The sequence below is a fragment of the Columba livia genome, chromosome 5 (assembly GCF_036013475.1).
Source record: "Columba livia isolate bColLiv1 breed racing homer chromosome 5, bColLiv1.pat.W.v2, whole genome shotgun sequence".
In the NCBI taxonomy this organism is placed as follows: Eukaryota; Metazoa; Chordata; class Aves; order Columbiformes; family Columbidae; genus Columba; species Columba livia.
In genome coordinates, this window is record NC_088606.1 from 49,953,082 (window position 1) to 49,966,260 (window position 13,179).

General features: G+C 48.1%; 1 protein-coding gene across 14 annotated transcripts in view; it reads left to right on the plus strand.

Annotated features, from left to right (window-relative positions):
* Positions 1 to 3,965: 3,965 nt before the first annotated feature.
* PHRF1 (PHD and ring finger domains 1) overlaps positions 3,966 to 13,179 on the plus strand; it is a 30,257-nt gene continuing 21,043 nt past the window's right edge. For 10 of the 14 annotated variants that reach the window (XM_065065042.1, XM_065065052.1, XM_065065050.1 and 7 more), the window contains exons 1-5: positions 3,966 to 4,108; positions 9,910 to 10,024; positions 10,349 to 10,453; positions 11,929 to 12,155; positions 12,880 to 12,963. In XM_065065042.1, the coding sequence (XP_064921114.1) occupies positions 9,934 to 10,024; positions 10,349 to 10,453; positions 11,929 to 12,155; positions 12,880 to 12,963 (507 nt within the window). In that variant the 5' untranslated portion in view covers positions 3,966 to 4,108; positions 9,910 to 9,933. Of the gene's footprint in view, positions 4,109 to 4,513; positions 4,639 to 4,860; positions 4,976 to 9,909; positions 10,025 to 10,348; positions 10,454 to 11,928; positions 12,156 to 12,879; positions 12,964 to 13,179 lie in introns of those variants that run through there. The other 4 variants (XM_065065046.1, XM_065065043.1, XM_065065047.1 and 1 more) reach the window with 4 other exon arrangements.

Sequence of the window (13,179 nt, forward strand, 5' to 3'; positions counted from 1 at the left end):
CGCACTGCCCCGGCCCGGCCCACGCCGCGCGCCGCGACCCCTCCCCGCCCCGCCCACTCAGCCGGGTCCGCCAATGGCGACCCCGCCCGCCCTCCCGTCGGCCCCGCCCCCGCACCGCAGTGGCCAATGGCGGCTCCATCACCGCCCGCGGGCCGCGGCGGTGGGGCGGGGCAGGGCGGGCCATGCGGCCCCCCCCGCCCCCTCGGCAGTGACAGCGGCGGGCGCGGCGCGTTCACTTCTGCACGTCGCTGCTGCGGGGAGGAACCATTTGTACCTGTTGAAACGCCGCCCGCCTCCCATTCACCCCGCCCTCGCCGAACCCCTCCCCGCCCTCGCCGCTACGCCTCACGCCGGTGGCCGCTAGCGGTACCCCCATATGCCGCCGCAGCCGGCGGAGAACCCCTTTCCCTCTGGAGCCCCCTTGCCCACTCTCTTCTCTCCCCCAATCCCCTTCGTCCCCTTCCCGCCCCCACCGCAGCCCGGCCCATGGTACGGTCCGCCAGGGCCGTGCCATCAGGGCAGTGTCGGGGCGCACGTAGGCGGTGCGCGGGGAGGGGGGGTGGTTGGCCGCACGCGGGGCCACTACCGCGGTTGGGAGGGGCGGGGAGTCGCCGGCTGGCCTCCGGCCTCAGCTGCTGCTTTGCACTTTATGGTATTAAATTTTACGTTGCTATATTAGGTTTTTTAGTATTTTTTTTCCTCATTGCTCCCCACCGGGTTGTGTGTGTGGAGGGGTGGATCAAAGAGTGCTACAGGCGTACCGCAGCCTGGAAGGTCCCACTCTGTGCCGGGGTGGCTTCAAGTGGCAAGAGCCCAGACACCCCGGGAGTCTTTTTCCAGCAACTTCCCCAAAAAAAGGATGGGCAGCTGAAGGCCGCCTGTGTGTTCTCAGTTAACAGTGCAGATCTTCATATTGGGAGAGCTTGCTCTTGCCCATCAACCTGCAAGCCAGCAGCCAAGCAAGGTCAAAATGCTGAAAATTTTAGGGCACCTGGAGGATCTGCTAAGCACTAAAGGTAATGCTTTATGGAAGGGCATAGCACTGTCCAGCAGAAGTGAAGAGCCCTGTTTGGAGGCACAGAGTCAGACATGGAGCCGGCAGGCTGGCTCCCATCTGAGGAAGTGAGCACGTTTGGTGGGACCCCTGCTTCATCCATACTACTGATGTTCAGGAAAAAAACACTTTGGGTGGAAACGTGGCCACTGACCAAACAGTAGCCAGACACCACATCTCTGCTGAACTGATATTGCACACTGTCTAGCAAAAGATATGAGCTCTGATCATCTCTTGTGAAAACTTCCTGAGCACCAGCTGTTGTGGCTCTAACAGGTATTTTGCAATCTGGTGCTCCTCCTGCAAGGTATGGTGCAAGATTTAGAAGCAAAACCCACCGTGGGTTCCCTGATAGCTGGTGGCAATTTCCCACCAAAAGGATTTTCCTATGTGTTCTGCTGATAGCTGGTGGCAATTCCCCACCGAAAGGATTTCCCTGTGTGTTCTGCTGGAGCGCTTACCAGTCCCCCGTGTCTCTGCTCTCCCGTTGCTGGGGCAGGGGAGGGAGGGCAGGGGTCACCCCTCTTCTGCGTGACAGCCCGCACAATGACAGCTTCTGTTGCTGTTTTGCGTGCACGCCATGTGGGGGGTTTTTTTGTTTTCACTCAGCAGCTGTAGGGAAAAAAATCACGTCTTTTATGTCCCCAGCACAGGGCTTGCACTCAGATTGGAGCGAAATCTGCCATGGAGCACGCCGGAGTGAGCCAACACAAAAAGCAAGACACGGCCATGGAAAATACTTGCTTTGTCTAAAAATAGGTGTTTTGTGTGGAGTAACATGGCTGGGTACTGCCCCAACACCTCCCTGCCCACGCTGCTGCTTCTGCTGGGCTGCTCCATGGGGCATGCTTGTCGTCTGCTGCTTTGCTCTGCCAAGTCCCTCGTCTTGTCTTCCAGGTGGTGCCTTACATTTCAGGTTTCATATTAAAAATATAAATAAATAAAATCATTCTTCTCTGACTGTAAGCGCACAGGGAAAGAGCGTGTTTTGATGCACTGCTTGTACAGCTGGCTGCCTGCATAGTCAGGCTGCGCATGTTGGTTGGACCTCCCTGGGCGATGTATTAAACCATCCGGCACAGAACGGGGCTGGAGAGGTGCCAGCTGACCAACGGGTGGGCAGGCGGACAGCAAAGCGCTCTCCCGCAGCCCAAGTGAAGGGTGCAATGGGTGCTTGCTCTGGAGGTACCATCGTGCATGTCTTTAAACAAACAGCAGGAACCCCCAGGCTCAGAGGATGGCCTGGCATCACCCTGGCGAGGCGCCGGGACAGGGAGCTTTCCAAGCAATCCCGGTGCGTGCTCTTGGCCCTCAGCCCCTGCTCCAGCTCCGAACGAGCTCCTGGCTCAGCCCTTAATCTCCGGGATGAAACTTCCTGCTGACACGGCCGGGGCTGCTCCGGGCAGAGCCTCCGCTCATCCCGGCCCTGAAGCTCTTCTCTTTGTTCCCAACAGCCGTTCAGTCGCCGCGGCGGTGCGGCGCTGCCAGAGCCCCGACGTGCGCGGTGAGAGAAAACCGCGTCTGCTGACGGAAGAGTGCCGCGGGCTGCCCCTCCGCCCGGGCTGCCCTCCCTCCGCCCGGGCTGCCCTCCCTCCGCCCGGGCTGCCCTCCCTCCGCCCGGGCTGCCCTCCCTCCGCCCGGGCTGCCCTCCCTCCGCCCGGGCTGCCCTCCCTCCGCCCGGGCTGCCCTCCTGGCACGCCCTAGCGCAACGCCGGTGCCGTCGTGCGGGAGGCCCCTTGCTACCCCCGGGGGCCGCCAAATGCCGTATCAACTAACGTGCCATTAGAAAGTCGTCTCTTAACAGCGCAGATCTTGTCTTTTCAAACACGAGGCACTTTGTGTTTCCTGGCTGCGGCTTCACCAGGGTTCTCACCCCAGCCGTCCCGCTTCACCCCTCTCCCACAGCCCCGAGCGGGCAGCCAGCAGCATGGCTGGCGCAGGTTTTGGTCCCCTGTTTGCAGGAAAAGGACCTTATTTTCCCCCCCCGACTCCGATTTCTGACAATGACCTGAGTGTCTGCGAGGACACAGGCGTTACGTCACGTCCGCCTGTGCTCCCCTTGCCGGCGGACAGCCGAGCCTGGGCAGAGAACCACAGCCGAGGAAACGCTGCCAGGGGAAAAATACCCCTTCCTCCGCTACGTGCGTGCGGTCATCATGAGGAACGGGAACATTGCGTTGGGATCAGCTACGCGTAGTTAGAGGGGGAAAAAAAATCACCCGCGATCTGTGCCGCTTTGAAGAGATGTTTACAAGTGATCCGTGTCCTCACAGACCGCACGATTTCCCTCCCGGAGAGCAGCACGCGCCCGGCTGCGCCCGCCCTGCCGCGCTGCCGCCGCCAGCAGCTGGGAAGGCGCCGTCCGCCGACCTTCCCTGCGGCTTTCCCTGGTACGACGGCAGCCCAGCCTTCAGCCTGAGGTGCCACCGCGGGGCACCGCCACCGCCCGCGCGGGCTGACGGGCTGAGCTCCGTGAGCAGTGGCCCATCTCCGGACACACGGGGCCGGGCGGGGCGCAGGCAGCTACGCGGGCCCAGCCCCCCGCTGTCCTCGCGGCCTCGACACCTACCCGGCTCGGTGGCCTTTGCGCCCCCTCCCCCCACCCCAAAGCCCGGGGCCACCGGCCGAAGGGACAGCGAGCCCTCTTGGGATGTCAGGGCCCCTCTCAGGCCTGCTTCTGAGGGGCAACGAGGAGGCGCCGGTGGGAGACAGACACACCCGTCCCCGCAGCCGCGCTGCGCGGCGCTGCCCGCTAGCTCTGAGCTCCCTCCCCTCGGGGCGGTGCGGCCCCGCCCTTTCGCGGCTTCGCAGTGGTACAACCCGGTGCACCCCTCCTCCAATGGTTCACTCTTTAGGCCGCTCTCCCCCCTCCCGCGAATGGTTTATCCTGTTGCCTCTCCCCTTCCCGAGCGCTCGCGTAGTGGTTCAGTCCTGCTGCCACCGGCGCTTTCGTGACCCGGAAGTGTGCCGGCAGCACTGCCGGGGCAAGGGGGTTTCTGTCTAGGCAACCTGCTACGGGGCCCGGTTATGTGAGCGCTCTGCCCTTCTCCTCACGTGAGTGCCCAGGGATGGGGCGGCTACCGGGCCCTGCTTGGTGGAGGGGGGCGGCGGCGGGCCGGGCCAGGCCAGGCCGGGCGGCGGCAGCGGGCCGAGGGCCCGAGTTGCGCGGAGCGGCCGTTCCCCGCCGCGGCGGGCTGTCAGCTCCGGAGCGAAACTGCCCCGCCGCGCTCGGGATTTTTTATACGGTTGTGTTGCTATAAACGTATTTATTCATTTATTTTCTGAGTAATCGCCGGCGGCAGCTGCCTGGCGGCTGTCGGGATGCGCGGCGGAGCGGCGCCGCTGCGGGGGGGGGCTGCCCCTGCCCGGGGAGTGTTCTGGGCCGTCCAGAGCCGCGTTTCCCGGGGCAGCGGCCTCGCGGCGGTACCGTTGCCGAGCGCGCGGAGGCGCCGTTGCCAAGCGCGCGGAGGCGTCTCTGCGCGCGCCGTTAACGGCGCCGGCCTGGGGAGCGATCCGGCGCGGCGGCGAAGGCAGCTTCATTTGCTTCGTCGTCCACCCCTCCTCCTGTTGTTTGCCGTGCACGGGTGAGCGCGTTAGAAGTTAAAAGCTATTTCGGCTTTCTTCAATATTGGGGTCTTGGTGGCCAAGGGCTAACAAGTAGAAACGAGGTTTCCGTGCGTTTTTAAACACCCATTAGCCTATTGCAAAAGCGTGTTTGGGCTTGAAAACTTCGTTGAGGGCCTTGTGCCTTCCTGACGGCTTTTTAAGGTGTGTAACAATGGGGTGGGTGTGCGTCTTCACAACAGAATAGAACGTCCTGAACTGGAAGGGACCCACAAAGACCATCGAGTCCCCTGCTGGTGGTTGCATGGATGCGTTGCTGATGCGTTGCAGAGGCGTTAGCTGTGTTATTTCCTTTAGGTCAGTAGATCTTGTTTCCTTTGTTATGCCCAGAAAAAACGGTCGTTTAAGTAGGGGGGGTGTTTGGTTTTGTGGCAGGGTTTTTTTTTGTGTTGTGGTGGTAGTTTTTGTTTGGTTTCGGTTGGGTTTCGTTGTGGCTTTGGGGTTTTTTGTTGTGTTTGTTGTTGAGTTTTTTGTTTTGTTGGGTGTTTGGTTGGTTGTGTTTTTTTTTTTTTTTCTTCCAGCTGTGCCCATAAACAGCAGGGAAAATTGTACTTTAAAGATGGGAAGGGTGTTAAAGACTGATGCTGAACAGGAACTCACTAGTAAGGGTGACTCTTTCTAAGAAAATAACCCTGTTAGGAAAGAGGAGGATGTGCGGCGTTAGAGAGTGTTTGATTCACAGCTGGAGATGGAGCCAGTGGTTTCAGGGAATTGCAGGCTGGGAGCTGAATAAAGCTTGGCTGCTGTTTTGAATACAGAGGTACAAAACGCTCAGCTGCTCCTCTGGGTAAGATGCCACACTTCAAGAGTGCCTTTGCAAAATCCATGTGTTGCTTTGTTTGTGTTACAAACTCCCTGATGGGTGCAGTGTCAGCTTCTGGGATGGCTTTGGTGGACAGTTTTGGGCCTGGAATTTAGGGTGGCTAAATTTAGGGCAGGACCAGGATGGGGGAATGGTAAGTACCCCCTTACCTACCCTAGGATTAATTTTCTGTGCCTTATTTGTTAAGTTCTTAGGCACTTCCATTATTTAAATAATTACATGGAGAGTTCTGATAGTGGTATGTAAGAATTAATATTTTCATAATTTAAACAGGGGAAAGTTGGATCTAAATTCAGATTTGAGGGCTTTCATAAAGCTTCCTGCGCACACTAGATTTGCATCATGTGACTTTAGACTGTAGGAGCTTCTTGTAAATTTGAACACTTTTCTGACTAGTTCCTCTTTTACCTTTGGAATGTGGTGGTGGCAGATACTAGTCACACCATATTCAGATGCTCCAGGCCCCTAATAGTCTTTGTAGCCTGCTGCTGGACTCCCTCCAGTAATTCCTTATCCTTCTTAAACTGGGGAGCCCAGAACTGGATGCAGTACTCCAGATGTGGCCTCACCAGGGCAGAATAGAGCAGGAGGAACATTACCCTGAATGTTACCCAAGCAGATTAAAATAAATGCCTTGTCTAGTAGCTCTTCTGTTTCTGAAAACTAGAAACTATGGTAAGAAGTTGGTGATGAAGGGGGTCGGTGGTGGAAAGGTGTGTTTGACTCAGAGTCACTCCCTGTTTTAGGTGGCTCTGTCAGCTTCATGTCAGAATGAGGTGGAGCTTGAGTGTGTTTTGCAGACCATGTCTCCTCTTTTGGTTAGAAACCTGCACTTCCCTTCTAGCTGGAACATACTCAAAATACATTAAAATACTGAGTTGTGGTAATGCGTAAAGATCTTGGTTCAAAAAAACTGTGTGTTTACTGAAGAGCTTGTTTGATAAACACTTATTCTGGAGGAAATAATCATCTTTGTTCTTAAAGCCAACAGAAAACCCTATTGCTAATATGGCTTGAAGAAAGTATTTGTAATTGCTATTTGTACAATTAAAATGAGTTAAGGCAGCTCGTTGTAAAAATGTAATCTGTCTTAATAGCAAAGCCCAGGCTTACAATTTATATTGCAGCAGCAGCTGTGCTGCAGTAGGCACGCATCACTCAGTGCAAATCCAGCTTGGCCCTTCTGAGGTTGTGCCCTTGCACAGGGAACCTAGGGCTGGGGAAAATGTGCTTGAACATGTAAAGTGATTGAACACCTGTCACACACTCATTGCTTATGTGGTTTGGTATTTTAGTAAAATATTGTGAGGTTCTTTTAAATGAGAATTTGAGAACGGACAGACATTAAGGAGTACGGTGTCTGCCTTTGGCAGACCTAGTGTGCAACCTGTAATTCAAATACTGGATGTGCTGTGTGCAGACTACCAATGTGTAAATGATTCACCTGCTCAGGGAACTGAAATGGGCTTTGCTGTAAGCGGTGACACCTTTTGTTAGTGGTTTTGAGCCGAAAGACAGGGGATCTCCGGGCAGGTTACCCTGCATCTGCATTTGCGAGCTGCCTGGTGGGGAAGCACCTTAATTACTCTGAATAGAGTCCTTTAAGTGGGATGCAGAAGAGAGGATCGGCAGATGGGAGAGCCTCCGCTGCCAAAGGGAGTTCTGCACATCACGGGATTTTCCAAGTGAGCAAGCGGAGAGGGGTTGGTTACAGTGGTGAGGGTAGGTCCTTGGTACCTCTGGAACAGGGATAACCAGTTGCTTTTCAGCCGTCTGGGCTTTTATGTTATGGAAGTGTGTAGTTAAGGTTTGCCTCAGAGGAATGACTACAGTCTCCTTCTAAACAACCTTCTTGGTTTACCTAATAGTAATAAAAATGCTTCCTATCTATTTTATATCTGCTGGTTCTAGCTCGGTAGGACTTAGAAAAATTCTAATGTGGTAAGTGCTGGAACAAAAGCTGGGCTTTTGTATAGGTAGGTGGGTGAGCTTTCTGAAGTTTATAATAAATGTGTTTGTGTTTTGCCTTCCATAAGGAAAAAAAAAACCCAACCAACCAAAACAAACAAACACAAACAAAAAACTTTGGAAATGCTTTGTTCTTAAAAAATAAGAGAAAAAGCTTTGGTTTCCTTTTTTTGTTGTTGTTTTTTGTTTTATTTGTTTTGTTTTTTAAGAGGAGCTGCCCAGTTTGGAAAAGATTTTTCCTAAAGTAAGATTTATGATGTGCTTCAAATCTCAAATTCACTTCATTTTGCTTTTTCTCCTTGACTCTTCCCAACTGTCCTCAAAAGAGGCTTTTATTTTCACTGACAGGATTTGAAAACTTGATTGTTTGCTGCAATACCAGATTTTCCTTAACTCTGAGTTTTGCCTCCGAGCAAAGTAGAAGCCTGCATTTGCAGCATAAATATGTCAGTTTAGATTGTCATGTCACAAGTGGTGATTTGTTTGCCTCTGTGCTTAAATGATATCCTTCTGTGGGGTAGCGGGGTGAAAATAACATGAGTAGTTGTTTTATTCCACAGCAGTGAAGACATGCATGCTGTTTGCACAGCAGTGATTTAGTATAAGTTGTTCAGAACTGTGGTTTTTGGGAATCACTTTTAAAAATAAGCACAGTCAGGAAAGGATCTTTTTATTGCTTTGCTTTAAGGAGAACTAGGGAGCAGGAGCTACAGGTCATTGTAGCAACGAAGTGGAGGCTCATGCCCGGTTTACCTCCACAGCGGCTGTGGTTGGCCTCAGAATGCTGTCTCTGGCTGGATGTGGCAGTGACAGCCAGGCAGGAACCCACTCTGTTCCCACAGCCTGCCAGTGGAGAAGTGATACAGGCAGAGGTTCTGCGTAAAATCTAAATACACTGTTTAAATTCCTGCTATGTACATAATAGGCCTGCTGCTGCCCTGCTCTGGGCATGATGCAGCCAGTCTCTGCCCTCATGTATCCTGGCTCTAACGTCACCACAAGTTTTGCGTGGTTAACTTAGCTTTTGTGAGGATATTATATAATTGAATTTGTTTGAATAATTCATACGCACACACTGCTGAAACTTGAAAAATAGCGTTCTTCCTATTTTTTTTTCAGTTACCTCATGGAGTGATTGGCTTTTGATGAGTTTCTGTGTTTTCAGCCAACATAAAATGTTTTTAAACACAATACTGTTAACAGCCACAAATTTAGCTAAAGATTTAAACCTCTAGGCAAGATTCTTACTGAAGTTAGGAGAAATCTTTACCAAAAACTTGATAGTGTTCGGGCTCAATTGTTTTTTTCTTCTTAGCTTTTTCTTTTTTTTTCTTACCCTGAGTATTTAATGAAGACTCCATTTGCAGTCTAGTCTAGTCTAGTTTAGCGAAACCTGCATTTTTAAGGGTCTTAAGTGCAGAGCTGTGCTATATGGCTCAAAACCAGGCCATGCAAGTAAAGGTACACATCAAGAGCACTTGAATAAAACCTGGTTTGTTCCAAAAATTCTCTTTAATATGCAAGCTATATAATGTGGAGCAGGGAGAGTGGGATAAGAACTCCAGATTGAAACTTTTTTGGCATGCTTGTAGAATAATCCTTTTTTTTTTTTTTAATTGTGATATGCCATCTAGCTTTAAGTGTCAATTAATTATATTTTCCCATGAGTTGCTCATAGAAGTTTGCAGGGATCTCTTTCTTAATGCTTTGTAGTGTTATAAATTATAAACTCTGTTTTGATTGTCTTGAATTCGGCTCAGGAGACATCTGTCAGTATCTGTCAGTTTTATTGCCAGTCTGTGCTAATTCACAGTAATTAATGTGATTGCATAATTAATATGCAACAAATCAAGTCATCTCATTCCTGTAGAATAATGGTGGTGAGGTCTGAGACTTCTCTATTTTGTGTCAGAGCTGTGAAAAGGCCTTTTTTTCAAAAGACTTAAAATACGTAATGTTTCTTCTTTTTTCTTTTAAGGTGAGCAAGATAGAGTATTTTGATTTGAAACACATACTGTCATGCTGTTAGGCCTTGGTCAAAAGGTTTCAGTTGCCTTTCATTTTTGCATTTTATTGCTAGTCCACAGGATGGTTTTGGTTTTCTATTCCTATTTTCAGTGGGGAGTTCTGGCTATATATTTTTGTGTCACCTAGGAGCCCAAGATAAAGCTGAATCTTTCACCTAAACAGAGTTTCACAAGCAGCTGGTTTCATCTAGCTCAACAGGGCTGTGAAACTTGAGGTAACGATAACTGCTTACCTGTAGACACCTCTGACTTGAAACTGAGAAAACTACTCAGTGTGACGATCCTTTGCTGTAGCGCAATGTCCCTTCTACCATTTGCATCTCCACAGATGCATTGGATGCTCTTTGCCAGGCTGATGCCTGCTCTGCTTGTGTAGGTAGTGCACTATCTCACTGAAGTCTGCCTTCTTGCAGGGAGGAGATTCCAAATGTCCTGCCATGGATGATGACAGCCAGGATGAACTGATCAACAAGAATGCTGCTTTAAGCAAGGGCAGAAGACCAAGTTTCGTGCTCCTCAGTGAAACAGGTAAATGCAGCCTCTCTGTGTGTGCACACTTCTAGGTTGGGAGAACCTATTGGATAACCTCCAGAGAGAAGTAAAGATATAATTGTGACCATTTATTTATTTTTCTCTGAGATTTTTTCTTTTTTTTGTTTGCTTTATAAATTCTGCATCTCAGACTGCTGGCATGCTTCCCTGGAATTTCTTAGAACAGGCAGCTTTGATACCACTGAGGAAATTTGGGCTTTCACTTCATATATAACATCCTGTGTAGGAATACTGGTGTGTCCTTCACTGTTCTGCTTGTCTATCTGCATCAAATAGATATTTTCCTCTTTTCTTTTTAAGAAAGCAGTAGTTCAGAAGATGATACCGGAAGTGAAGACGAAGATGATGACACCGAGGAAGAGGGAGGTGAGGACGACAATGGAGAAAGTGAAGATGAAGACCTAGGTAGGTCTGCTAATGTGCATTAACAGGCTTTTTTTTTTTTAATAGTTGGATGAAAGCTTTCCTCCAGAAATTAACCGTGAAATGTAAATCCACAGATGCTGCTGTGTCAGGCCAGTGCCCAAATCCTACAGTAATAAACAAACAAGGAATGTTTCCCAGTTTCTAGGTTAATAAATCATTTGTATTTTTGAAGACCATCTGCTAGCCGAAGTGATGTAGTTATAGTCAGTAGAAGTGAAGTCAAAATCACAGCAATGGCTCATGCTGTTTTTTCACTTCAAAAAAACATGTATGTTTGTTTGCTTTGGCATGGGGCTCTAAAATGAATGTTGTGATGGGGAATTTTGGAAATAAATCACTATTACTGTTAAGCCTAGGGAGGAGGGAAGAAGACTTGATTGATTTTTCTTTGAAAAAGGAGTGTGGATGTTACTTGGATTTTTTCATTTTACTGAAAGCGTACTCTGTAGATGCATGTACTTCTGAAACTGCTACACTCAAATTATTATTTGGATAGAAAAAAAAAGTAGTTTTTTGTCACATCTCAAAGCTTGTTGGGAAGCCAAGAGCACAGTTTTCCAAGTTACTAGTTAGACTGATTTGAACACAGACTAAAAGGTTGATGCCAGGTGCCAAAAAGCTTTATTGATCCGTCATTTAGAGTATTCTCTGCTGGACTCCATTTTCATTCTTAAAAAAAATAAAGCTGCCCTCCACCCCTCCAAAAATCAAACAAACAAAAAAACCAAATAAGTGGGAGGTTTTCATAGGTAACTTTTCACTGCTTCTTGAAAATGTCAATGTATTTCACAGGTTTTAGGGAAAGACTAAGACGTTTCTGTATTTTGTACCAAGAATAAAAACACCTTTCAGCAGTGTGTGTTGAGTGTTTAAAATAATTTTACTCAAAACCAAGCTTATTTATGCAGTCTTCAGCTGGGCACCCAAATGCCTTGATTATCAAAATAATGATTTACTGTTGCTATCTCTAACCTGTTCTTCTGCAAGTGAGCATATTGCTGCTGCTTGTTCTTTGGAGTGTCTATTGAAAAAAAAAAACAACCAACCAAAAACAAACCAACCAAACAAGCAAAAAACTGGATACATAATAGCTCTTGTATAACTTTATTTTTTTTTACTTCAGTGGTAGCCTGACATATCCTACTCTCTTCTTGTTTTGATAATCTGTTTGTTTTTCTGCTGTCTGTCCTTTAAATCTCTTGCAAGATTAGTCACATTATCAGGCTTTATTTTCTGTCAGAGTAGTCCATTGCTTTTGAGTGAAGGGATTTAGAAAAAAGAAAACGGCAAAAAATATTGCCTCAAATTGGGGAGGTTGTGCTTTGCCCTTGTAGACCCATAAAATAAGTTTACTTGGAATTTTCTGTGAACATGGTACCCCATCCTGCCCACCCCCTTTGCCCTCGCTGCTGAAACCCTGCAGCACACAAGAGCTGTTTGTCTGACTTTTTAAGATTTTGAAGATGATGATGAAGAAGAGGAGGAAGAAACTGAGGCCACTGTGAAGGGATTGGCTGATTCTCAGAAATTAGAGACACATGTAAGGAGAGTGGGCGTTTCTTCTGATGAGGATGGTGAAACCTGCCCCATTTGCCTCAACACGTTTACGGATCAGCCTGTTGGAACTCCTGAGAACTGTTCCCATTTCTTCTGCTTGGACTGCATTGTGGAGTGGTCTAAGGTGAGCTGTTTTGTCCCTGATGTCACGTGGCCTTCTGGTGTGCTTTGCTCTCTCCCCTCTGATCATGCTGTAATGAGAACTGTAATATTTATATTTGCTTGCTTAAGCTTTTTTACACAGACCTGGGTTACTGCTCTATTTGGCAGGACTCATGTTTGTGAAGTGTGGATCTGTTTTTCTTGTACCCGTTCTGATCTGTTCTGTTCTCTGAAAGCTGCAATGTCATAAACAAGTGGTTTTCTCTGTGTATATATTTCTCTGTATATCTATGTTTATGTCTTGTTGAGTTCTGTGTTGTGGCTGTTGGATGGGGGTCTGTTGTGACAGTGATTGTTTAAACATGCCACAGTATCAGCAGTTAAATTGAAAAAAATATCACTCTTACTAAATATATTTGCCCAAAAGAAAGAAAATGCCATAAAACATGAGCACTGTTTCAAGGCAATGTTTGGAAGAACTTTGTTGCTTTGGCAATTGAATAATAATTAAATAACTGATATAATCGCTTTTCTAAAAATGCATGTTTTCTCTGATACAAGGGGTTGTTTGTAAGCCACATAAATCAGATTTAAGTACTTAAAGTATCAAGACCAATAGCTGCTAAAATGATTACTACATGAATTTAATGCTTATTACAGTAATAATTTAATATTTCCATTTAAAAATGAAATCAAGAGAGGTGTTAATTAACTGAACGGTGTGGGTTTCTTTTTTTTCTTCCTAGAATGCAAATTCCTGTCCAGTGGATCGAATCTGTTTTAACTACATTATCATTCGGGCACATTTTGGTGGTAAAATCTTAGAAAAGGTAAGCTTTCTACTCTACCAAGCAACAAGGCCAATTAAAATTTAAAATACCCATTTGAAGGTTTATACTTCTAGCATGTTTATCTGATATTTGGCATCTTGATGGATTATTTCTTAACTATTTTGAGATGGCCTTTTAAGGAACTGTTACAATTTTTCTTCCTCTTTAATCATGTTTCCTGTAGTATTGTGTGTGGATTTAAGTCTGGCATTGTTT